Below are 27,858 nucleotides of genomic sequence, written 5' to 3'. Positions count from 1 at the left end.
TATAACAAAAAGTGTTTCTGAAGTGAATTACCTACCCCACCTTTAAGGAAAAACATATAATTATAAATAAATATATATGTATTTATCTGTTAAAATATACATTAAATGTTTAGTGATTCTCATCAAATGTATGACATAACATAAAATTCAACAAGGAATTTATTTAAAAATACATAATTTATGTAAAGACTATATCGTTGTTGATGCCAGGCTGTGTTTATTTGAAATGATTGTGAATGTGTGTATCTTTATGTAATCTTAGTTAAGCAGTCTTTACGCCTTCTCAGGGTTTTATATAAATAATGATTTCCTTTTTTGTCCAAACGATGTGGTTAGATTAAAGACTTATACTAAGGTGTTTATGTTGACTGTCCTCCCATTATATATAGTCCATCACTATGGAGCCTGGTTGGCATCACGTTTTTATTGAGGCGAGGTAACTTAAGGCGGTTAATGTGAGGTTAAATGCTCATGTTAAATCTGCACCATTCCCCCCTGCCTTTGAATAATGTAAACACTACATGTTGCCATGCGTATCTTTACGAATACGCAAAGATAAACATATAAAAATGTGATGTGTGCAGCTCCGGGCTTTGTGCAACACGAAGCATCATTTTTTATTTAACATCTGGTAGCCGCCGCGGCGCAGAGCAGCTAATGGAGTCGGGGAAATCTGAAATAACAGCTCCTGCTTCCTGTTTTCTCGCCTCTTCAGCGCTCCTCTCTTAAAGTGAAAAGGATGTCCTGGGAAAGAGGGTGTTGTGTTAACAGTGGCCTAAACTATGTGACAAGCCTCAGGGTTGATTTAAACCTCGCTGTCCTGGAATTGTTTCTCCTCTCACATCGCGGTAATAACACTCTTCTCTTGCTCTTTTTCTCCAGGTCAACTGGAGCTGCACAATCTACAGACCATAAAACCTTCTCCGATCTTTTTACTGTCCATTTACCGGCTTTTTCCTTACTGTTAACGGTCAGAAATGACTGCGGCGATCCTCCCTAACCCTTCATCTCCGTGCCTTTAATGCATCCTGCTTGTATGTTGAGACAGAACAACCTCCCACCTCTTTATCTCAGCGTTTTTCTGAGAGTGCTGATCTGTTCTTCCAGCTCTCAGTGGGTGTATGGCACCATGTGAAAGGAGCTGAATTGTTTGCATCCACTGCTAACCTTAAAATGGCTAAGGCACAAAAAAGAGTCCAAGGATGAGAGGCATTACTGTATGTTACACTGTCATTTTCCTTCAACCTGGTTCCTTCTTGTGCAAAACGCTTTAGATCTTGACCTGAGTGGAGCAGACAGGCTCAGAACAAGCCCTTGAGACGGATAACTTGATGTATGAATACACAGTGGCCATGTTCTTGCTGGTTTTAAACGTAAAAACATCATGTCTTAACAAAGAGATAAGCATTTGCTGCAGGGTAGAGTAGAAACTAAACTCCAACAGCAGTGACAGCTGTTATTTAATACATTTCTCACATTTAAGATATCAATCATTAGATTATTCACATCCCACTAAAGTAGCCTCAGGGGTTTTTGAAGCAAAATATGCAGGAGAGGAAAAACATAACTGCAAAAAACAACTGTAAATAAGGAAAGCACAAAACACTGACTGTCAGTATTCGTTTTTTTAGGGGGTTGTCGAATAGTTCAGAGCTTCAAATCTTGATTCAAACGTTCACATTCAAATTCCATGTCTTTTCATTTTGTTGAGTTTCCTCAAAGGTGAATATGGACATTTGGCTACACTGAGGTAAAAATACTGTAATATATTTAGATTAAGATTCCAAAAGTGGCTGCGCATGACTGTTTTGGACTTTGTGATCCAAACATTTCATTGTATTTTAAAAGTTTAAAAGTCAACAGTTTTAGAAAAAGAACATTTGACATTCAAAAAGACGTTTATATCTAAGAAAATATCCCACTACGGTTCATACTTGTTGGTGATAAGACTTTCAAAAGTAATATTTTTAACGCTGTCAAAAAGGTGATGCTTTGCACAGTAATGCTCTCCATTAAAAGTGCATTCTGAAAGATGGATCAAAGACTCTCGGGCCTATGCTGGCATGGTTGTGCGGAAGTGGGTACCCTTTTACATTATCTTTGGTCTTGTCCGGTTGTAAAATCTCTTTGGGACGTAGAGATACTCTTAACTCCAGCTACATGCTGGGATCCCCGCTCAATGGCATAAAATCAAAATGTGCAAGTAAACTGATAGCCCTAGCATGCCTTTCAACTAAACGCCTCGTTCTTATGAACTGGAAAGTCAGAAAGCCCAACTGCTTCAATTTCAATAGATGGCTGGAGGACTTCCTAAACATCTGAAGTATGGAAGAAGCTGCTTTCTCCCTGTTATATTTGGTTAAGCCAGACAACAGGCTTTGGGATAAGATAAGGGCTTTCCTGGACTCAAACCATCTCGGCTGCCAACAATAACTAATTATAATAATATTAATACATAAATATAAATAAATAAGCTATGAAGAAACAGAAAAATAATGGTAATAATAATGAAAGAAGTGAAATTAAATGGGAAATGGATGAATAGGTGAATTAATCAGAAAAGGGAGAAATGTTTATGTGTGTGTATATATGTGTGGATATATATATTTATTTGACTATTTACTTATTTATTTATCTATTATACATTTGTTGTACCCCCCACCATTCATGTTCTTGTCCTGTCCTGTTTGTGATGTGTGTGAGCTATGTCCTTGTCCTTATGTCCTTATGTGTCTAATAAAATATAAATGTTAAAAAAACAAAGTGCATTCTAACAACACTTACAGCTTCATAAATTACATTTTTGACCACATTTATTGAAGGGTAATGTCAGAAAAGATAAAGCTTTGAACCAAAAAACTCAATAAAAGCTGCCAGTTTAAAAAATGACACTAGGATCAGATTATCTAGTGAAGATTCTTTACCAATATTACCAAAATGAATGATGAAAAAAGGCTTCCTGCTATTTTCCCAATTGTATCCTTAAGTAACTTCAACGTGATGCTCCTCAGACTGATTATGATTTCACTTTGATCTAAACTGGTGTTGGGAGGCTGAGTGAAGTCGTATCTGAACTTTCTGATTGTTCATCACACACCACACACAATCCCATTAAGCCTCTCAACAAGCTGCCATGATGATGAAGATGGTCTGCTGTGTTTGCTCTGATAACACACACTGTTTTCACTTCATCAATCATGTCTAATGGCCTGTTACCATTGTTTAACTGCCACTTCTTCTGCTGGGGGAGGGGGGGGGACGTCCACTTTTTGTTTTGATATCATTTACAATCCAATTAGTCGACACAACTCAAATGATGGATTAAACTGTCGTCTCTCTCGAAGCGACCACAGGTGGGAAAATCAATAAGTGTTGCTTCAAGATTAACGTTTTTAGGGGTTAGTCTGACTCAGATTCCTCTCTTGTTTTGCTTTTCTGACAATTTAGGAAGAGGAATGATCGGCTAAAGGATATCAGAAGGTCTCAAATTTGGGTTTGAAGTGAATTGTGACAATAAATATCATTAAAACATGTCATTGCTACTGGATGGTCTAACTAGAATAACTCCCAGGGTGTGAACACTTTCCAGATTGATCTTCTCCTTCTTCTTCATTGCTATTTCAAAACAAATGTAGCCATAAAAAAAACGACTAAAGTGCTTGAAATATCTTGAGAATCTAAATTCAAAATAATAACAATGCAAAAAACTGTAAAAGTACTTTATTTGTTTAAAGTTTGTGTTATCCGAGTTTGTCCTCAACCCTTTCCAAAGGTTTATTAGATTAAATAACAATTATTTCTGTCTAAACTATCTGAACATATTACAGATATTAACTTTCTGTCAACTAAAATATTGGACATGATAACACAACCTGTCCCATTTTTTTACAAAATATCTTAAAAGCATTACAATTATACAACTACAAAACCATTTACCCTGAAATCTAACTACCAACTACTGTAGAGTGCAGAGGTGGCATGCTTCTTTAAAAAAAAAAAAAGGCACCACTATGTCCTGCCATCCTGCCTCAAAAATGCAAATCTAACAAGGCAAAGTCACACAAGCAGAAATGTAATTTTGCAACGCAGCTAATCACATCTGGGTACAAGATGCTTTGCTAATCCCACATTTGAAGGGCACCGGGGATCTGAAGCGAGCCGTATGTTGCAGCAGATGTGCCGAAAACACAAAGTCACCACGGCAGCACAAGTTTATTTAATGGAGCTTTAGGTAAAGAACATTTGTTAATTAAGAAAATAGATGATGATGAACGCCGACTGACTTAACACCTCTCTGTTGTTAAAGTCTATCTTTAGAAGTGCGGTCATCAGAAAAACAACAACAACCTTCTGCTGGATATTTACTCCTACACGATATTTACTCCTACACGATATTTACTCCTACACGCCACCTGCATTCACTAAAACATGCAGTCAGAGAGGGCAAAGTACACACATCCTTTACTCGAGTAGAAGTACAGATACTCGTGTTTAAAAATACTCTGGTAAAAGTAGAAGTACTGACTAAACTTCTTTACTCAAGTAAAAGTAAAGAGGGCTTTGAAATGTACTTCAGTAAAAAGTACCCATAACTAGCAGCTGTTTTAAAGAGTACCTGACCTCCCTTTATATTAATAGAACAATAATGTCATTGTTAGCTAATGAATGTTTCCATGCTGAACAACGGCAACATGACAACGTTTTCATTGGTCCCTCTTCTTTAGAGAAGACCAGGAAATGATGGATACACGGATCGTGTTCAAATCAATAGGCACGCAATGACTCTAAATAATAATGATCACGCCACCAAACACACATTCAAACTAAAGGAACCAGCCTGTTTGGGAAATGTGAGAAGTAGAAAGTACAGGTATTTGTGTTCAACATGTAAGAAGTAGAAAGTACAGGTATTTGTGTTCAACATGTAAGAAGTAGAAAGTACAGGTATTTGTGTTCAACATGTAAGAAGTAGAAAGTACAGGTATTTGTGTTCAAAGTGTAAGAAGTAGAAAGTACAGGTATTTGGGTTCAAAGTGTAAGAAGTAGAAAGTACAGGTATTTGTGTTCAAAGTGTAAGAAGTAGAAAGTACAGGTATTTGGGTTCAAAATGTAAGAAGTAGAAAGTACAGGTATTTGTGTTCAAAATGTAAGAAGTAGAAAGTACAGGTATTTGTGTTCAAAGTGTAAGAAGTAGAAAGTACAGGTATTTGTGTTCAAAATGTAAGAAGTAGAAAGTACAGGTATTTGTGTTCAAAATGTAAGAAGTCAAAGTAAAAAGTCGTCAGAAAAATAAGAAGTGGAGTAAAGTACTGATACTAGAAAATGTACTTAAGTACAGTAACAAAGTATTTGTACTCCACTACCTCCCTCCTCTGATCACAGTATAGCTGGAGATATTTAGCACAGCCTTGATTGATCTCCCTTTGCTCCCGTTATCTATCTTTACTACCTTCACTTAATTGCACCTTTCTCACGACAAGGAGAAGAGCCCAAATGAAAAGAGTAATAGATAGCTAATTGTTCCAGGAGTGGTTGCCTTGCTTAACGAGTGTAGATGTTGATTAGATTTACATTTAATGACCATCTGTCTGCATTATGTCGGCCGCTCTGTTCATGATATTTACTTACCTTAGTGAAGAAAGAAAGAAAGATATATTAACATATGCAGTTTTAGTAAAGCTGAAGCGGTGCTTTAAAGGATTCCTGATGCAAAGAGAGATTCTGCTGCCTGGGCTTTAAGAAGTGGAAGCATCATTATGGGATTACATAACGCTGAAGATCACACAGATCTCTGATTATGAGAAACACGGTTTGCAGCACAGGACACTTTTCCGGATGTCCTGAACTGATCCATAGGTTTGGGATCCAGCCTCACCAAGCACGCTTTAAAGAGGCCTTATTCTGCTTTTTGGAGTTTCCATTTCCTGTAGTGTGTTATATAGGTTGTTGTGTCTGCAAAGGCTAACATCTCTGTGTTCCCTCCACTGCACACTCGATTAAACAACATGCAAACTCACTCTAACTTTCCTAAAATATAAAAAATCAAGGTGTTGTCTTTCTTCAGACACATGGACATACAGTAGGTAACCTAATCCTCCTGCACCGTTGTATCACTTGCACTATTTTATTCCTCTTTCTTTTTACATTTTAAGTATATTGTATGTTGTCCTAATGGAGGAGCCTGGGACTTAAGAGTTTCATTAAGATAAGATAATACTTTAATGGTCAGATCAAGTCTGACATTTGACTTGCATCACAGCAGCTCCATTTGTAACATCAACATAGACAGATATCAAGACACATCATTCATTGCTAACAACTGTACTGTAGCTATTGTGCATATGACAATTAAACATTTAAAGGTCCCCTATTATACTGTTTTTCATCAATATATTACAGGTCTCAGATATATACAGAACATGTCTCTGATTGGCTGAAACACCAAACAGATCATTGCAGCATTACCCATAATCCCCTCTGTTTCAGCCCTGTTTCCAAAGTGCTGATTCTCTGTCTGTTACTTTAGATGAAAATAAGGAGCCCCTCCCCACGCCCCTCTGAGAGAGATTTGGTTGCAAAGAACTCAATGGTGCTCTAGGAGGAGATTCAGGTGATAAGGTGGGGGGGGGGGGTTACCTTGGTTGCTGATTGGCTAATGGTTACCAAGCCAAAACATCGTTATGACATCATAAAGTGGCCAAAATCTGATCAGCTCATTTTCAGACAGGTTTTTATAGAAATGGATCAAAAAGAGAGAGAATCTTTGTTCCTGAAACTTTCAGAGTCTCTTTACACAGAGGGGACACATGTTGATGAAGAAGAGACATGAAGAAGAGGGGACACATGTTGATGTAGAAGAGACATGAAGAAGAGGGGACACATGTTGATGTAGAAGAGACATGAAGAAGAGGGGACACATGTTGATGTAGAAGAGACATGAAGAAGAGGGGACACATGTTGATGTAGAAGAGACATGAAGAAGAGGGGACACATGTTGATGTAGAAGAGACATGAAGAAGAGGGGACACATGTTGATGTAGAAGAGACATGGAGAAGAGGGGACACATGTTGATGAAGAAGAGACATGAAGAAGAGGGGACACATGTTGATGTAGAAGAGACATGAAGAAGAGGGGACACATGTTGATGTAGAAGAGACATGAAGAAGAGGGGACACATGTTGATGTAGAAGAGACATGAAGAAGAGGGGACACATGTTGATGTAGAAGAGACATGAAGAAGAGGGGACACATGTTGATGTAGAAGAGACATGAAGAAGAGGGGACACATGTTGATGTAGAAGAGACATGAAGAAGAGGGGACACATGTTGATGTAGAAGAGACATGAAGAAGAGGGGACACATGTTGATGTAGAAGAGACATGAAGAAGAGGGGACACATGTTGATGTAGAAGAGACATGGAAGAAGAGGGACACATGTTGATGAAGAAGAGACATGAAGAAGAGGGGACACATGTTGATGTAGAAGAGACATGAAGAAGAGGGGACACATGTTGATGTAGAAGAGACATGAAGAAGAGGGGACACATGTTGATGTAGAAGAGACATGAAGAAGAGGGGACACATGTTGATGTAGAAGAGACATGAAGAAGAGGGGACACATGTTGATGTAGAAGAGACATGAAGAAGAGGGGACACATGTTGATGTAGAAGAGACATGAAGAAGAGGGGACACATGTTGATGTAGAAGAGACATGAAGAAGAGGGGACACATGTTGATGTAGAAGAGACATGAAGAAGAGGGGACACATGTTGATGTAGAAGAGACATGAAGAAGAGGGGACACATGTTGATGTAGAAGAGACATGACAAAGTGGATTTTGCATAATAGGTGACCTTTAAATCTTTGGGTCCCTATGTATCTTTGTCCACTCACCATGGCCAGAGGGATGATGGCCTGGATGTCTCTCTGCACCACCGTCAGCTCCGTCACCACCTTCTCTGATTCGGGCGGGGGGCTCTGACCCTTGTAGTCGATGTTCCAGTTTATCCTCCGAGTCACAGAGAGGCTGGTGAAGTTCTCCATCTCAAAGTCCAGCTGCATCACCTCCACATTGCCCAGCACCTCCCTTAGAAAAAGACACAAAACACCATTAAAATACAGCAATATATTCATGATGAACAAGAGATATCAGAATCAGAATACCTGTATTAGTCCCACAGAGGGGACATTTACGTTTCTACAGCAGAAAAGAGCCAAAGACAGCTTAATGTTACGTAGAAGCATACAAAAGTATTAAAGTTGAAAGAAAAGTTATAATATAATAAAGAAAAGAACGTTTTTAATTATTAATGATTAAAGATGACATTTCGTGAGCTGTCAAAACATTGTGTTCTGCAGTTATTTTTAAAGTATTTATTGGGTTGAAATAATGTATTCATTAAGGCTTCAACATGAACTTGACATTTTCAGATGATGTGTTGCACGATTTGTTATTTATGAAAAAATGTATCGCACATCTGCATATCCGAAGACATGTCTATTTGTGGAGCGTAAAATAAAATAAATAAAGGCGGCAACTAATCATTCATATGCAAATGATCAACTTCAGAAATAACACCATGGCTTTATTCTGAAATGATAGAAGAGCTGGATGTCCTTTCAACTTGTGGTGTGATCAATGAATCAATATCAAAGAAGGGGCCCAGACAGAATTTTAAAATAAAAGCCTGTATCTATCTTTTGGCCTCCGGTGGAGACTAATCGATGTTTTGCATTCAGCAGAGCTCCTGTAAGCTGTCCGTCACACTCATTGATGAAAAGATGTCCATCATAACATTTCAGTCCGTCCACAAAGAGCTGCTTCAGAGTGACGGCAGATCTCAGACTGACAGACAAAAGGCGGCTAACCATCAGATCTGAAAGGTCACGGCGTGCTGTTTACAACTCTCAGCTTTACGCCTGAACGCCTCACTTCCCTTCTGAAATGTTACCATTCTTTACTCATTTCATTACTTGATGTGAAATCCAGAGATGGTTGAAGTACACACATCCTTTACTCAAGTAGAAGTACAGATACTCGTGTTTAAAAATACTCTGGTAAAAGTAGAAGTACTGACTAAACTTCTTTACTCAAGTCAAAGTAAAGAGGGCTTTGAAATGTACTTCAGTAAAAAGTACCCATAACTAGCAGCTGTTTTAAAGAGTACCTGACCTCCCTTTATATTAATAGAACAATAATGTCATTGTTAGCTAATGAATGTTTCCATGCTGAACAACGGCAACATGACAACGTTTTCATTGGTCCCTCTTCTTTAGAGAAGACCAGGAAATGATGGATACACGGATCGTGTTCAAATCAATAGGCACGCAATGACTCTAAATAATAATGATCACGCCACCAAACACACATTCAAACTAAAGGAACCAGCCTGTTTGGGAAATGTGAGAAGTAGAAAGTACAGGTATTTGGGTTCAAAATGTAAGAAGTAGAAAGTACAGGTATTTGTGTTCAACATGTAAGAAGTAGAAAGTACAGGTATTTGTGTTCAACATGTAAGAAGTAGAAAGTACAGGTATTTGTGTTCAACATGTAAGAAGTAGAAAGTACAGGTATTTGGGTTCAAAATGTAAGAAGTAGAAAGTACAGGTATTTGTGTTCAACATGTAAGAAGTAGAAAGTACAGGTATTTGTGTTCAACATGTAAGAAGTAGAAAGTACAGGTATTTGTGTTCAACATGTAAGAAGTAGAAAGTACAGGTATTTGGGTTCAACATGTAAGAAGTCAAAGTAAAAAGCTGTCTGAAAATAGGTAGTGGAGTAAAGTACTGATACCAGAAACCTTTACCTAAGTAAAGTAAGGAAGTATTTGTACTCCACTACTTCCCACATCTTGTGAAAAATAAGTAGGAGTTATATATTCAGGTTTTGATGCAAACAGCTGTTAAGAGACGATCCAGTGGCTTTGGTTAATATGAATTGGCCATCCAGCCATTATGATAAGTGCTTTGGGTTCACACCTAAATAAAGTCAAGGTGAAGAAGCTGAAGCATATTACAATGTGAAGCTTTCTCTCATACTGTAATTTAATCATTTAGTGCCTTAATCCCTTTATATTCTGTCCTGTTACAAACCCTGAATACAAAAGATTCCTTCTGCAAAAATAAAAAGGATTTGAAGGCAACTGGATTTGGCATTATGCGAATCTAACAACTTATGAATCAACACACCACATTTGTATTTTTATCTCGTTTTCTTGACCTTTAACATGGAGCTGTGTATTAACTCAGGCTTTGAAATCTCACTGCTTTAAACTTCCTGCAAAAAGTTGTTTAATTTTGAAGCATTGGAAATCTTTAACAGCCTCAAACAGAGCAGAATAATCTACTGAGGATCAATGGCGAAACATGGCCTTCTCAACTCATCAAACAAGTGTTGTAAAAAAATCAAAATTCTCTAACAATCATTCCAGACCTTAGAAATAATGTTTGAGAAGTTTCTATTAACTAAAGTTGATTTTGCAATGGCTTCAGAACATGTTGAACTGTGGGGAAAAGATGGTAAAAACAAACCTTGAATAAAGAGTATATTGTCCTTGTGAAACTACAGTATCTGTAACAGTGCTCAGTTTCACTTAAGAATGTTGATGGTGAAAACAATCTGTTAAATATTCTCAGTCATTTTCCTCTCCTGGCAATGAACTTTCTTATTTTTTATAGTTTACTATTTGCATAAGAAAGGAAACTCAACGTATGGCCCGCAGGACAGATAGAGCAGATAAGGTGCAGAGCGGCCCAGAGACTATTTATTTTGTAGTGTTAATGTAAATAAGGTGCCAGCGTGCTTAAACAAAGAATACTAATATAATAACGGAGCTTGTTTATCCTGTCATTTTGCCAGATTGGCCCCAGGGTAAAGAAAGAGTATCGCTGACCTAAAGTCTTTCCTAACATTTCTCAACTTTTGGATTTGTTGTGTGTGTGTGTGTGTGTGTGTGTGTGTGTGTGTGTGTGTGTGTGTGTGTGTGTTGTGTGTGTGTGTGTCTGTGTCTGTGTCTGTGTGTGTGTGTGTGGTGTGTGTGTGTGTGTGTGTGTGTGTGTGTGTGTGTGTGTGTGTGTGTGTCTGTGTCTGTGTCTGTGTGTGTGTGTGTGTGTGTGTGTGTGTGTGTGTGTGTGTGTGTGTGTTGTGTGTGTGTGTGTGTGTGTGTGTGTGTGTGTGTGTGTGTGTGTGTGGTTAGAGCACATGGGGCTTGTAGAGTAAATTATACAAAGTAAAGTGTTCCAACAACCTCGAGCATGGTTTTCTCAGCAGGAGAACAGGGTCAGCCGGGGCCAACTCATTATTCACGTCCCCACGGTTTCTTCCCAAATCAAATTAACGTGAATGTGTTGGAATATTCTGCTAAAAGGAAATGAGTTGTCGGTCGGGCTCTGGTGTCAAAATAACTGTAGTGTGTGTTTCAGTGGAGTGGAGAGAAGAGAGGAGGCGATTACTGGATATATTACAGGAGAGGAGATGATGGAGAGGAAACAGAGAGCATGAGGGAGAGACAGCATGGTGATACTGGACATCAGGAAACCCTTTACATTGTAGACAGTCTTTGGGGCTGGAAGAGTAATCAATATGAGCTGATAAATGTGTAACGGTGGAATAAATCAAAGTACATTTACTCAAGTAATACTTTACATTTTGGAAGCAAACATTATACTTTTACTTCAATACGATTTTGAATGGAAAGCTTTTAGTTTTAGCAAAGTATTTTAGCAATTAACTCTTGCTGTTTAACTTGAAGAGGACATATTATGTTCATTTTAATGTGTATTTAGTGTCTCTACTTTAAAGAGTCCTCTCCTGCTGATGTTCAGGTGTATATCAGTACGTAGTGTCTCTACTTTAAAGAGTCCTCTCCTGCTGATGTTCAGGTGTATATCAGTATGTAGTGTCTCTACTTTAAAGAGTCCTCTCCTGCTGATGTTCAGGTGTATATCAGTACGTAGTGTCTCTACTTTAAAGAGTCCTCTCCTGCTGATGTTCAGGTGTATATCAGTATGTAGTGTCTCTACTTTAAAGAGTCCTCTCCTGCTGATGTTCAGGTGTATATCAGTATGTAGTGTCTCTACTTTAAAGAGTCCTCTCCTGCTGATGTTCAGGTGTATATCAGTATGTAGTGTCTCTACTTTAAAGAGTCCTCTCCTGCTGATGTTCAGGTGTATATCAGTACGTAGTGTCTCTACTTTAAAGAGTCCTTTCCTGCTGATGTTCAGGTGTATATCAGTATGTAGTGTCTCTACTTTAAAGAGTCCTCTCCTGCTGATGTTCAGGTGTATATCAGTATGTAGCAGTGGCGGCCGGTCCATAGGGGCGCTAGGGGCGCCGCCCCACCTCTTCCCATATTGATAAAAATAAATAATAATTAAAATTAAAATAAAAAAAAAAAAATATGTTTAAAAAAATATATATGTTTTTATTTTTATTTTAATGAACAAGGTAAATATTATATAATTGGTATCAGTAAAATGTATAATCTACAATAAAATCTCGTTTAAAATTGTGTTACGATGTCTAAAGTTACTGATAAGTCACATGTTTCCTGCCTGGCCTTGCCCATGCACCTTCTCTCGTCTGGGCGCTAAGAGAGGAGCCTTCAACCAGTGCAGCAGCAGCCACCAGCAGCTGACTGTTGCTATCTGTAACGTGTAAACTATGCCGCGAAAATATAATTTCAGCCAATTAGCGTCGTCAAAGATGACGGTCACCGGGCGCCAATGTCAGCGCCCAGTGCAGTCTGTGAGTAGTTTGGACAGTGACTCGTATCCGGTTGACGCAGTAGTTGATGAGGATGGCTTCGTGTGCAGGTGGAGTCTCCGGACCTCGGTCCGCGCCTAATTCTGTTCAAGAGCTAATCTCCAATCCTTTCGAAAGGAGAAGTTTGGCAGATAAATTGTTGCTTAAAGACCTTGCACCGGACCAACCCGATTTGAATATATCGCAGCAATCTCGTGAAAAAGACAACATTTATACACGAGGCTTCACAAGTAGCTGGTACACAAGAAAGGCTTGGCTAGCTGGATGCAAACAGGTAAATGCTGTCTTTTGTTTCCCATGCTTGGATATCACTTTATATGTAGAGAGGAGGTTTCCCATGGTTGTTAGAAGTTTATTAATAAGTGGGCATTTATCACAGAAGTGATTGTTCTGTCTCCACGTTTGTTGCATTGTCTGTGATGTATTTTCCAACGGTTATAGCTCCTGTTCTGTCCCAGCAACACTACACGGTTTGCAGCTCCACCACATTTTTGGTTTATCTTCGGTGTCGCTTAAAATCTGCTTCCCATCGGACTAAAACCTCCACGTAATCTGAAGACAGATACTTGAAGTTATTTAAACCTTTTGCAAACTTTATGTTCTTTCTTGCTCTAGCCTTGCCAGTTACATTGTACATAACACATATATTATCATTATGCTAACTGGTTGTTCGTGTTAGACGATGTAGCTTTTTCATTTCTGAGTTATTGATATATGTAAATAAGCCTGTTTGTAAATAATCCTCAGAGAAACAAAGAAAAAACACAATTTATGACATTTTGTGCTGTGGTTATTTTTTTTAAATTGCATTTATTCACAGTTCAGTTTGAAATGCTGTAGTGACTTGTATTGAACCACTTAAATATTTATAATTAATGCTACTGAAAAGATGCTATTAATTTTATATCCCACATGCAGTTCACTGTAAAGCTACTTGGTGAAGGTGTTGGTTCATAAAACATGAACAGTTTTAAGAAAGAAAAAAACAGACCAGTTCTGAGAACACAAATTCCTGGTAAAGTAGTAGATGTTCAGGTTGATAAATAATATTTTCCACACTGAAGATTATGGAGGTATTGATCAGTCTTCTCATATTTTTAAGCCTCGATTTCTCCTTCCCCCCCCCTCTAACATCACCAGAAGTCATCATTTAAGGGGTCATTTCTCGAAAAAAAAATTCGGGGGGAAACCCCCCGGGTAGGTCACTTGCGGTACGTCAAGAGCCCCACCAAAAAAAAAGACCACCGGCCGCCACTGGTATGTAGTGTCTCTACTTTAAAGAGTCCTCTCCTGCTGATGTTCAGGTGTATATCAGTATGTAGTGTCTCTACTTTAAAGAGTCCTCTCCTGCTGATGTTCAGGTGTATATCAGTATGTAGTGTCTCTACTTTAAAGAGTCCTCTCCTGCTGATGTTCAGGTGTATATCAGTATGTAGTGTCTCTACTTTAAAGAGTGCTCTCCTGCTGATGTTCAGGTGTATATCAGTATGTAGTGTCTCTACTTTAAAGAGTCCTCTCCTGCTGATGTCCAGGTGTATATCAGTATGTAGTGTCTCTACTTTAAAGAGTCCTCTCCTGCTGATGTTCAGGTGTATATCAGTATGTAGTGTCTCTACTTTAAAGAGTCCTCTCCTGCTGATGTTCAGGTGTATATCAGTATGTGGTGTCTCTACTTTAAAGAGTGTGTGTGTGTGTGTGTGTCTGTCTGTCTGTCTGTCTGTCTGTCTGTCTGTCTGTCTGTCTGTCTGTCTGTCTGTCTGTCTGTCTGTCTGTCTGTCTGTCTGTCTGTCTGTCTGTCTGTCTGTCTGTCTGTCTGTCTGTCTGTGTGTGTGTGTGTGTGTGTGTGTGTGAACTCAGGGTATTTCCTTCTCTAGTTCAATTCCTGTTAAATTAGTAAATATTTTTGAAAAAGTCAACATTTCTATAAAGCACTGTACAGATTACACTTTTTAATAATTTTGCAATAATTTGTTTAATAAGCTTGAAATGTATTTAATATAGAAATATATTTGTTGGGAGACTATGGCTTGTCTTGCTGATGCAACACACAAAGATCCATGTCATCATTAATGAATATATCAATGCATTACTGAACAAATATAATCTGACGCTGGATTTATTCATTTTCCTTGACCTTTGTCCACCTATGCATGTGGCTTTTGTTAAGAGCGACACTTGAACTGATGAGAAGTGACATTCCTCTAATGGCTTGGAGTTATCATATGCTGTGAATTAATCAGTGAAGGGAAAGAGTGTGCAGGTCTTGTCAATAAACAATCACTGCCCACTAATCTGGCCAGCTTTCTCTATCTTAAGACCCAGTTAGTGGAGGTGGTGCAGGAAGATTGAAGATTTTGTTCCACCTCTCACTTTCAAATAAGCGTAATTTCAGCGGCTGCAGATTCACTTCGGACCAATCGGTGCTTTTGTTAGGAACCTGATTGCTCTGATGGACATGCATTGAAATATTTCAGCTTCTCTCTGTTCATACCGAAGACTTTGGCTTTGATCTCGACTTTACTCTGGCAAACACGCTGAAGAAGCAGAGGGGGAATAAGTGTTATGTTTATGCATGTGTTTTGTTGTGTGATTTCCTGTTTTGCTCCTTTTACCCCTCACTACTCTGTCTCTCCTTCTCTGCAGGGCTGGTGTGTGACAGGGGGCGTGGCTGGTATTCTCCTGGCTGCAGATGAGGCACACCTGTTCCCATTCAGATAATCACCTGCTCTTTAAGAGCCTGGCCCTCACCTCACTTCTCTGCCAGAGAATTAAATGCTGTTCAACGATCCAGAGTGCCTTTCTGCAGCCTTGAGTTTTGTTTTGTTTCTTTGCAGTTTTTGAGCTACTTTTCGAGTATAGCCTGGGACGTTTCCCTCTGCTTTGTTTTTGGACCTTTCTGCAGCCAGCCAGCTCCCTGTTTTCAGTACCTGCCTTGGCCTATTATTTATTAAACACCTTGAGCTTAACTTGTGTCTGTCTCTGCTTTGGGGTCCAAGAATCCATACGTCACAATAAGATCCTTAACTTAAGTACATTTGTACTTCAGATGCCTTACAACTCTGACGTTTTAATAAAAGGTTTGGACAAGGAAAACAGTAGATTACATTACATGTCATTTGTTAGACCATTTTATCCAAAGCAACTTACATACATTCAGTACTGTGGACAATCCCCACGGGAGCAATTTGGGGTGAAGTATATTGCCCAGGGACACAACGACATGCTGACTGCAGTGGGACTCAAACTTGCTATCCCCTGATTTGAAGTCCAGCACACTATCCACTGAGCCACAGCCGCCCAGTACGAGCTATATAGCAGAGTAATTTAAGATCAAAGAATTTCTACTTCATGATCTAAGTACTTCTTTCTGTTCAGGAGTCATACAAGTTGTTGTAAAATTATCGAGATTATTATATTATATGCTTCAGTATTTATTTCCAAAGAGGTCTTTGACCAAAAATGTTGAAATGAGATGACTCACATGAGGGCTATGTTTGTTATAACCTATGCATTCTGCCCTCCCGCTTCAACACATTTAGTTCACTTTAATTAACTTTTGTTTCAAATTTATTTTTAGATGGCTTTCTTTTGGAGTGTTTTGAATACAGGCATATATGTTTATGACCAGGCTTAAGTAGAAGTTCAGAAGTATTATCAGCAAAATGCTCATAAAATAAAAGTACTTAGTAGTATGGCGGTTTGCACTGTTTTATAACTATATAGAATATTCTTTTATTTTGTTTTTATCACTGGTAAATACTTGGAAGAGCATCTTATGGTAGTTTGTCAAAGTGCAGCAAATGTTTGATACTTTGTAAAATATTCAATTTTTAATGTATTTATTGTATTTTTTCTTTTAATGTTTATTTTATTATCTTTTATTTTTAATGACTGATTTTAAATGCCATTTTCTTAATGTCTTCCATTTTTGTAAAGCACTTTGAATTGCCTTGTGTTGAAAGGTGCTATATAAATAAACTTGCCTTGCCTTGCCTTGCCTTGCCTATAATGAATCATGGTTTTTTAATGTACAAAGTAACTATGAGTGTTGTATACATGTAGTGCAGTAAAAGTACAATATTTGCCTCCAAAGTGAAGTGGAGTTGAAGTATAAAGTAGCAAAAAATAAGTAAGTTAAAAGTATGTCATATTAGTACCTAAGTACAGTACCTGTGTGAATGTTACATTTCACCACTGCTCTACCATAATATATATACTTTACACTTGGGCTTGTAATCCTCATGTTCAACAAGCCTTACATCAAACTGTCTCTCTGGAGGTAAAAAGGGCAAATTAAATATTTTTCCTCCCAAGCATCCCGCCCCAAATGTCACCTTTACAGAAAGAGGCGCTCCACGTCTGCCCTTCAACAAAAGCAAAGAGCCGTCCCACCATTCAGTCTGAGAGCCTTTTAATGAAAGCTGCTTCGCTACGAGCCTCCACCCACAAAGGCTTCCTCTCAGGAACAGCGTGATGAGATCTCAGCCTATTTGTCTCGACATCACTCACCGAAAACAAAACACCCCCGTCTGTCTGTGACACACTAAAGCTGTCATCAATATGGCGCGCTGGAGTGAGTACATGTACGAGCGCTCAATAAACTGCCACCACGCTGCAGGGGGGGGAAGAAAGATGCTCAAAACGGACTGATTTGGGTTACGGGGCATGCTTTTGTGAAGAGGAAATTGATCAAAATGAAAGTGAACGCTTGTAAAAACAAAGCAGAAAAGTAACATTTCTCCGTCACACTTCATGCAATAGGCAACAGTTTGACTTGACATTTTGACTTGGTGTAAGAGCATTGACTTACAAGAACAGGCTTTTAGGAAATCTCACTTCCTTTCCCTTAGAAACCTTATGGTGTAGGAATGAGCTTCATACTAGGAAATGGTTTAGCATTTGACTAAGTCCTGGTTCCCTACTCTCAAAGACAATGTTTTGTTGTGAATGTGGTATAAGATATAACACGATACAACACGATACAACACGATACAACACGATACATCACGATACATCACGATACAACACGATACAACACGATACATCACGATACATCACGATATAACACGATACAACACGATACAACACGATACAACATACATCACGATACAACACGATACAATAAGATACAATTCTATTGGATATGATTAGATGTGATTCAATATAATTCGATATAATGCGATATGATACGGCACAGTACAGTATGGTAAAGTACGTTACGAAACGATGCTATCTGATGCGATGCAATACCTTACCATAAGATACGATAAGATACAGAACATTACGATGCGATACTATATGGTACGGTACAGTACGGCAGGGGTTCCCAAAGTGGGGGTCACGAGATGATTACAAATTAAAAATTGAAAATAAAAATAAATGGTATTTTTTATTATTTTTTATCCATTTTTGATTCTTATAATTATTAATAATAACATGTGCATTGACATTTTTCAGGGGCGGACTGGCCATCTGTAGAAATCACCCCCCCCCCCCGTTGACAGGGGTCGCCAGTCTCTGGCACTGTTATTTTGGGGGTCGCGGGCTGAAAAGTTTGGGAACCCCTGCAGTACGGTATAGTGCGGTACCATAAGATACGATAAGATACAGTATATTATGATACAATATGGTACGGTAGAGTACGGTACGATATGGAATGTTACGATATAATACGATACAATACATGTTATGATACGATACGGTGAAGTACGGTACGGCATGGTACAGTACGGCATGGTAGAGTACGGTATGGTAGAGTACGATAAGAAACAATAAGATACAATACTAAACAATTCAGTACATTGCGATAACATAGGATACGATACGATACGATAGGATACAGTAAGGTACGATACGATGAATGAGACTACTGAATGTCATCACGACAAAAATTAGCCGCCTTTAGCTTAGCGGAGGTGACGTGAAGTCATGTGACCGTGATGCAGTTTCTCTATAGCGTAACATTAGCTTTTTACTTCAGGTGATTTTAAGCATCATACATGTGTTTGTCACAGATCTTATTTTGTGAAATGTAAAGAAATCCAATGGAGAAATCCCTTAGATTGCGATGCTAACTTCCATGACGTACATTCATACGTAATCACTGAGCCACTTTATTAACTCCTTTTTTAGGTTTTTTCTTTTAACATCCTTACAATAACCTGACAAAAGACACTAAAAATAGTGAGCAATTTCCTCTCCCCAGCTCCAGAAGCTGCTCTTCTACAGAACAGTATATCTTATTACATTCCCTTAAGGCATGTGTTAATGGGATTATATGATGACCTTTTCCTCAAAATACTAAATTATGTATTGGTTAGTTAATTAATGTCACTTGAGTCCACTTCTTAAGGTTTCAGTGAAAAAGAGGAATTCCAGTATCACTCCACAAAGAAATGTTTTTGTGAGCTTTCCCGTCCTTCATTATCTTCCATTATTAAAAAGAACAACTTGAATATTTAATGTAATTATTCCCTTAAAGGGGACCTATCATGCAAAATGCACTTGTGTACGTCTTTTCTACATGAATATGTGTCCCCGGTGTTCCAGGGAACTCACCAAGTGTCAGAAAACACAACCCTCTCTATTTTCCTCCATACCCAAATCTCTAAAAAAGGGGCTGCAACGGATCTGATAAAAACTGATCCAGATTTGAACACTGTCCTGTCAGGACGGTGGCGCTACGGCTATTGGGCCAACTCCACCAATCAGGAGGAGACAGCCACGGCCATTGCCGTTCGAAAGCGCTGGAGACGCTGTAGTACATATGCCAGGCCTGTAGGTGGTGCTGTTCTCACTGAATCAGCCCTTGCTAAAACAAGTGCAAATTGAGCAAAATGAGGCATGGCTAAAATGAATGATCTGTTTGGTATTTTGAAAAAAAGAAAGTATAAATATGCCTTATATAGGTATGGTCCTATACTATATTATTAAAATATAGCATGATAGGTCCACTTTAAAGGTGGGGTAGGTAAGAATGGAGAAACCAGCTCCAGTGCGCTAGAATTTGAAAATACACAACCGGAAAAAATCTGCCCCTTCCTTCAGACTTCCTTACAGAGCCCCTCCTCCAACACACACCAACGCGCACATGACCAATGAGGGCACGAGATAAGTTTGTGCACAGATGGAAGGCTGACAGGCAGGTAGGCCATCCAGTTATTTTAGCCGGGCCGGCTCAGATGATTGGTCGTGCTTTTTACAGCGCCACGGCTTCCACAGATGACATTTTTTAATGTATTTATTGTCAAAGCATTTAATATATTCATTGCTATCGGGATGTTTAAAGCATTCCATGGAATATAACAAAAAGTGTTTCTGAAGTGAATTACATACCCCACCTTTAAGGTTTGATAGCAACTTATAGTTAAAACACAGGTTTGATGTTGATAATGAACAATACAACTCATCAAAGGGGCCTTCAAGTAAAGTCAACTTAAATGAGAGGACGGAAGTAAACAAGGCTTAATAAAGTCCGCTCTTGTTTCCGTTAACTTAATGAAATGCTGTCTGTATAGCACCAACTATATATTTTACAAGCTGTAGCTCGGGGCTTCTTTAGCGCTCAGGAGGATTCCTGTCTTTGATCAGAGGTCTGTTTGAGTTTCTGATTAACAAGGAGAGCTCATTGGATCAAAGCTGTGCAGAGATACAAGAGGAAGATAAAAAAAAGGGCTCACAATGGACCAGTCTGTGATATAACATCTAAAACACCTGACATGGGGGTGATTTACTGAAAAATATAGGAATTTAAAGGAAAAGTTCATCACTTGGGAGTATTTCCGTTCTAACAGAGTATGATTTATATACATTATAATGTGTTAGGCAAGTATAAAAGCCTCTAGATTTCTATTTCATTAATTAAAAGTAGTGTGGGAATACTCAAGATAATTTAATCTGTGAAATCAAAGGCCTCATTTGCAGTGAAGGAGGAAGGACTCTTATTGAAGTGAAGATACTAATAAGAGAGTTTCTAAACTTACTTACAAACAAATACATATAAAAAAGTAGTTAATGCTTAAATTGAGCCATTGTTTGCTGAGCTCCACGCTAAAATTTACATTTTTAGGCCAAAGAAAAATTACCTACTAAATAATATGTACATTATTTATTTAAAAAAGGTTTTCAATATTATATATCATATCAATATTTGCACTTAAAATTGGTCCTGAATAAAAATAAATTCTGTTTCCATCCATTGTTGAACTCTGAATGATGTTATAAGTGGTTATTTCTGTTGTCGTGGTAATGGCACAGCTTTTTCAGGAGCATTAATTATTTGAAAGCCATTGATCGCAATTAATAATGCAAGGGTTCATCAACGAGCTGCTGGCACAGATGGAGAGTTACAGATAAATAAATACGTTGAATAATCCAAAATAATTTTAACATTGACTAAAGAGTGATCTGCTAAGAAGATACATTTATAAATACGAATAACATAAATAAAAAAGCAACAAAATCAGATTTTTAAACATTGCTACGCAGATGTATTCAACAATGAGATGCTTCATTTGTCTTTTTCTGGGTGGAGAGGGAAGTGCGTGTTTAAGTGTGTGTGTGTGTATGTGTATGTGTGTGTGTGTGTCCTATCATTACTATCCTTGTGGGGACCTAAATCTGTTTACACAGTGTGGGGACTGGCTTCCCTTATGGGGACAAAAGGGAGGTCCCCATAAGGGGAATCATTCATTTTTAGGGTGAAGACTTGGTTAGGGTTAGGGTAAGGGTTAGGGTTAGGGTAAGGGTTAGGGTAAGGGTTAGGGTTAGGCATGTGTTGGTTATGGATAAGGTTAGGATAAGTCTCCAGTAAATGCATGTAAGTCAATGTAATGTCCCCTGAAGTAATGTATACATGGTGTGCGTGCGTGTGTGTGCGTGTGCGTGTGCGTGCGTGTGTGTGTGTGTGTATGTGTCCTATCATTACTATCCTTGTGGGGACCTCAATCTGTGGACTGGCTTCCCTTATGGGGACAAAAGGGAGGTCCCCATAAGGGGAATCATTCATTTTTAGGGTGAATACTTGGTTAGGGTTAGGGTAAGGGTAAGGGTAAGTGTTAGGGTAAGGGTTAGGGTAAGGGTTAGGGTTAGGCATGTGTTGGTTAGGGTTAAGGTTAGGATAAGTCTCCAGTAAATGCATGTAAGTCAATGTAATGTCCCCTGAAGTAATGTATACATGGTATGTGTGTGTGTGTGTGTGTGTGTGTGTGTGTGTGTGTGTGTGTGTGTGTGTGTGTGTGTGTGTGTGTGTGTGTGTGTGTGTGTGTGTGTGTGTGTGTGTGTGAGAGAGGAGGGGGGAGGCTTTTAATAGTGAGCAGTTACTTGTTTGCAGATGAAATCTCTAACCAAAAGACATGGGAATGAAAACAATAATTGAACTGAGAAAACAGAGTGGAAGTCATCTTATTACAGGCGTGAATCGGTTTAATTAGGGGGAGAATTATCCTGAGATGTCATGTGTTTTTGGGCTCATTACTGTAAAGTGTTGGGCTGCTACACAATGTTTTTCTCCTGCAGTCGAAACAAATCCACTCAAACAGGAAAGAAAATTGGGTTGGATATATTACATTCATTAAGAACCATTTAATCTGACAGTCTATAGTTAAAGAACTTAAGAAGCAAATGAAATGATACGCATTTGTGTGGATTCCTGACAGTGATTTAGCAATTAAATTGGTAAGAAATACATATTTTTGGGACATATAAGTAGTATAATTGTAGTATTGTTTTATTGTTCTAACACTGCTCAAAGTCAACAAGTCCTATGTAGTTAAATGAGTCAAATCTGTGTCTTTCTGTGTCATGTTTCAAACATATTCTGCATATATGTGTAATTAATGGGGTGTGCTTTATATTTCAAGTGTGTAGCTTTTACATTTAGTTTTTTTAATTAAACCCTGTATATGTAAAGTGTTTTTTTGTATTTATGTTGTTTTATTAATGCAACTTTATTTAATATTTATATTTACCTTCTCTATTTATTTATTTTAACACAAAATAATCCAAAGAAAAATAACATTTGACAAAAATAAAGATTTCATGCCGACCTCCAAATAACCCAAAATAAAAGTAAAGGGATTCACACAAATCTCCAGAGGTGTTGTTTTTTTATAGAAAGCGCTTAAACTCATGTCCAATCAATGTCACGGGAGTAAAGCGTCAACACATGAAGTCTTCCCGTGACTTGATATCTTTAAGGGTCTATTATTGGCCCGTAGGAGGTAGGCACAGAATCGACTGGGCTTTTTGACAAAATACACCGTGACAGTCTGTTTCTCTTTCCAAGCTTGACCCCCTGCCGGACCTTTCACACATGGTGACAGGGAGGCAAAGATTACATGACACGGGTCACTAAATATAGCAGAGAGGCTGCGCTAAGGAGTAAACAAGAGAGGAAAGATGGAATTGTTTTTCAGGTATAAGGACAATCTGTCTTTTTCCTGTCTGTTCTCTTTCTCCTCAGACATAAGGGAGTCCAATATTGTCCAACAACGTCTCCAAGGCTTGGTGATAACCAGGGCTTAATGAATTGAACACATCACATATAAAGATTTATGGTGGTACATTTGAGTTTATTTCCCACAGAGCTTAAAAGAAGGCCAAACGGTCCTTCCTATAAAAAACCCATGAAGAACAAGTGCTTGATAGTAAATGTGCTTATGTGCTAGCAGCTGTTAAAAGACTCACTGTATTTCCCAAAAACTAAAATAAAGATTATAATATTGCGAGTGTATTGGCTGATAATGCATTTGTGATAAGATTGGGGATACTAGAATGATGATATTTTATTCAAACTCAAGCATACTGTTGTAGGCCGGGCGTTCTCTGCACTTCCTCAATACTTCATTAAGATATTTTCACATATTTTGTCTTTATCAAATACTGAGCTTACTGCGATCTGGAAATTGCATTAGCCCATTTTGCAATTTTGATAACATTTCGATGAATGTGCAGCCCTAGTATCCATCCAGATTTAGTTTTATTTGAACACCACTTCAACACAGTCGAGGTGAACGTAACTGCAAGTCTTTTCACAAGAACAGTTTGTAGTAAAATAAAGAGTTATGGGTATATTCCCCTTTCATATCCAGGCCTTTATTTACTGGTATCATTAGACTGTGTTCCTAAAAGCAATCTAAAAAGAGCATAACTCAGCTACACAACTTTAAGACCACAATAAGCTCACAAAGGACATAACAAATCTCTCGTGTCACTACATAAAGCGAAGTAGAATCTGTCCAGACAGAGTCCATTGCAGTCCTGTGTGAAACTATAGGAGTGAGATCAGTGTGTTTTTTGTACTCCTTTTCAGGGACTTGGGATAATTACCGCTCTCAGACAAGATCTCATCTCTCAGGTATTTTAATGCCCGCAGTAAGACCCGTCTACCTCATCACTCCATGTAGACAGAATTAACAGCAGATGTAGAGAGACTGATAACATCTCCATTAAGTTAACGTTAAAGCAGAGTCACTGCTGGGGGTCAAAGTATACATTTGATCTCCTGTAGATCATTAACAAAGAATGGCGTTTGCTTTTAAATGGTAAATGGACTGCAATTATATAGCCTGTTTCCAGTATTTGCGCCGCCTTAAAGTGCTTTTACATATAAAACTCAGCATTAACCCACCAAGCTTGAGCTTTTGAATTTCACTGTTTTGAATTGTAACTAATATATATATCCAAGCCTGAGCTAGTGTTGGCAAATCATGAGATTTGAGCAGCGACGTGCAGTCAGGCAGAGCCTCACCTGCCATACTCCAATGTAACGGAAAAACAACTAAAGAAAAACTAAATAGTAATAATAATAAAATGTCTCCACTGATCTGTGTTGTAAGTGTGATTTATGTATGATTCTAATCGCTTTTTATAGTCAAAATCAGCAAATTTGCCGAGCTCCGCTACGGGAGCGATGAGAAGTGAGGCAGGGATGTACTCTGCCTCTCGTAAGCCCACAGTAACTTGCTGGAGCGCGGGCACTAATTTAGCGCGGCCACTTATTTTGTGAGCGCGCTCAAGCCAGTTACTGTGGGGTAAGGTGAGGCACAGATGAGCTCTGCCTCACCTCAGAATGCGTCACCCCACAGAAACTGTCTGGAAAGCGGGCCCTAAGCGCATGCCTGTTACCATCTCACTGTAGGTCACCAATGTAATGTATGTAGATCCCTTTATTACATTTATCCTCGCCATCCATAGTCTCTAAATAACTTATTTCACGTATATATGATATTTAGGCTCGCTGGTCTCATCGTACAACGGCAATGAAAAAAGCACCAGGGGAGGCAGCCATAACCTCTGCCGCACTGAAGGGGGCGCACGTGAGCCCACAGGTTCTTGTTGCTACTGTTATTCTACCGCAAACAACAAACTAGACTTTTGAAACTAGAGGAAGATAAGGAGGACTTTTACAAAACAGTAATAGAGATTGTTGTCCAGAAGGACAGCATGGACTTCATCTTCAAGTCAAGGTAAGACCACATTTGTAATGAAAATGGGATCTTACTAAGAAAGAACAATCCAATATTTAGATTTTGGGTATCCTTTGCGGCGGTGAAGTCCATAGGGACTTGGCTTGGCAACTGGAAGGTCACCAGTTCAAGTCCCGGAAAGACCAAGTGCTACCGAGGTGTCCCTGAGCAAGGCACCGTTCCCTACACTGCTCCCTGGGCGCCGTACATAATGGCAGCCCACTGCTCCTAACACTAGGATGGGTCAAATGCAGAGAAACCGTTTCGTTACATAGAACCTGTACTATGTGATGACAATAAGTTGAATCTTCAATCTTCTTCTTCTTCTTTTGTTGAACGGTCTGTTTAAAATATAATATTTGTAAATCTGACTCAGTGAGTCAGTGCCTCACCAGCCATGAACCTCACCGCACGTCACTGGGTTTGAGAGAAGTTTTGGATATTAAGTTCAGTCTGTGGATTGAATAATTAACCATCATTTAAACCGATCAGACTGATTATACCCCGTTCAATTCAAAGCAGTTGATAACTAAAAATGTACCCAGTAATTTGGACCATTTTAAGATGTTGACTGTGAGGGCTGGGAATCAAACAAACAATGTGATATGTGCAGTCATATCAATTTGGTCAGTTTAACGTCAGCTGTGGCCAAATTACTTTTTCTCCATCAGAGAATGTCAAGCAATCCATTTTGAAAAAAGCACAAAACTTTGGATTTATGATGGCTAAACCAGAAAAGAAATGGAAAGAAGAAGAGGACTGGATGTCAGGGAAATCAACAGAAGAAGACAGACAGGAAGTAAACACTAAAGGGAACAACAGAAGAAGAAACACAGGAAGTAAACACTAACGGCAATGGCAGAAGAAGAAACACAGGAAAGTAAACACTAAAGGGAACAGCCGAAGAAGACAGACAGGAAGTAAACACTAAAGGGAACAACAGAAGAAGAAACACAGGAAGTAAACACTAAAGGGAACAGCCGAAGAAGACAGACAGGAAGTAAACACTAAAGGGAACAGCAGAAGAAGACAGACAGGAAGTAAACACTAAAGGGAACAGCAGAAGAAGACAGACGGGAAGTCACTCACTCTTTTTTTCTTAGCTGAAGCAATACCATCATTTTAAAATCAACCAAACCGTTTTAAAATCAATATTGTGAGTCAAATAATTGAATTATTTAGTAAGTAGCCATGTCAAAATCAGGATCTTGTCGCCCTGTCACGGTTATTTTCTCATTTATCACCAGTTCTTTGCACATTATCCCTTACATTTCAAAGCTGCCTTTAATCAGAGAGTGAAATATGACTTCTACAGGCGAGGAAACCTTTCCGGAGACCTTTAGTCCGTTGTTAAGGAAGATAAATATATCTGTGTGTGGTGGTAGCGAGGGCATTACTTGGTTAGGGAGCCGCGGTGTGTTTAGGCTCGAGGCTGTTTGACTTACCCCTGTTTCGCTGCCTTGTTCTTGCTCACGTCGATGGTGGTGATGGAGTGCTTGGCTCCGGACTGCATCTCCCAGCCCACCTGCCACTGGGCGTTCCTGGACTTGGTCTCCAGCAGGTTCACCCCCTTCTTGGCTTTGACCCTGCAGGAAAGAAAAATAAATAGGGTGAGTCCATTTTTATTAGCAGGGGGGTGATTTATGTGCAAGGTCAGAGGTCAGCACCCTCTGTGTGCGGCAGCCCTCCTTCTTGTATGGCGTCATGGCAAAAGCAATTTCACAGATGAATCAATAACCAGAGGTGGAAGTAGTGAAGTACAAATACTTCGTTACTGAACTTAAGTACATTTTTCTGGTATCAGTACTTTACTCCACTACTTATTTTTCTGACGACTTTTTACTTTGACTTCTTACATTTTGAACCCAAATACCTGTACTTTCTACTTCTTACATTTTGAACACAAATACCTGTACTTTCTACTTCTTACATGTTGAACACAAATACCTGTACTTTCTACTTCTTACATGTTGAACACAAATACCTGTACTTTCTACTTCTTATATGTTGAACTCAAATACCTGTACTTTCTACTTCTTACATTTTGAACCCAAATACCTGTACTTTCTACTTCTTACATGTTGAACTCAAATACCTGTTCTTTCTACTTCTTACATGTTGAACACAAATACCTGTACTTTCTATTTCTTACATGTTGAACCCAAATACCTGTACTTTCTACTTCTTACATGTTGAACACAAATACCTGTACTTTCTATTTCTTACATGTTGAACCCAAATACCTGTACTTTCTACTTCTTACATGTTGAACTCAAATACCTGTTCTTTCTACTTCTTACATGTTGAACTCAAATACCTGTTCTTTCTACTTCTTACATGTTGAACACAAATACCTGTACTTTCTACTTCTTACATGTTGAACACAAATACCTGTACTTTCTACTTCTCACATGTTGAACACAAATACCTGTACTTTCTACTTCTTACATTTTGAACCCAAATACCTGTACTTTCTACTTCTTACATGTTGAACTCAAATACCTGTTCTTTCTACTTCTTACATGTTGAACCCAAATACCTGTTCTTTCTACTTCTTACGTGTTGAACTCAAATACCTGTTCTTTCTACTTCTTACATTTTGAACCCAAATACCTGTACTTTCTAC

At 38.6% G+C, this 27,858-nt stretch overlaps 1 protein-coding gene across 1 annotated transcript in view; it reads right to left on the bottom strand.

Annotated features, from left to right (window-relative positions):
• The window catches only part of tmem132e (transmembrane protein 132E), a gene marked incomplete at its 5' end in the record, with an annotated part of 92,662 nt that extends 65,844 nt beyond the window's left edge, over positions 1-26,818 (bottom strand). The window contains 2 exons of the mRNA XM_034114137.1: positions 7,896-8,088; positions 26,678-26,818. Coding sequence (XP_033970028.1) covers positions 7,896-8,088; positions 26,678-26,818 — 334 coding nt within the window. The remainder of the gene's footprint in view (positions 1-7,895; positions 8,089-26,677) is intronic.
• Positions 26,819-27,858: the final 1,040 nt, after the last annotated feature.

The sequence above is a fragment of the Trematomus bernacchii genome, unplaced genomic scaffold, assembly GCF_902827165.1.
Source record: "Trematomus bernacchii unplaced genomic scaffold, fTreBer1.1, whole genome shotgun sequence".
Classification (NCBI taxonomy): domain Eukaryota; kingdom Metazoa; phylum Chordata; class Actinopteri; order Perciformes; family Nototheniidae; genus Trematomus; species Trematomus bernacchii.
This window is presented reverse-complemented; position numbering and strand designations above follow the sequence as displayed.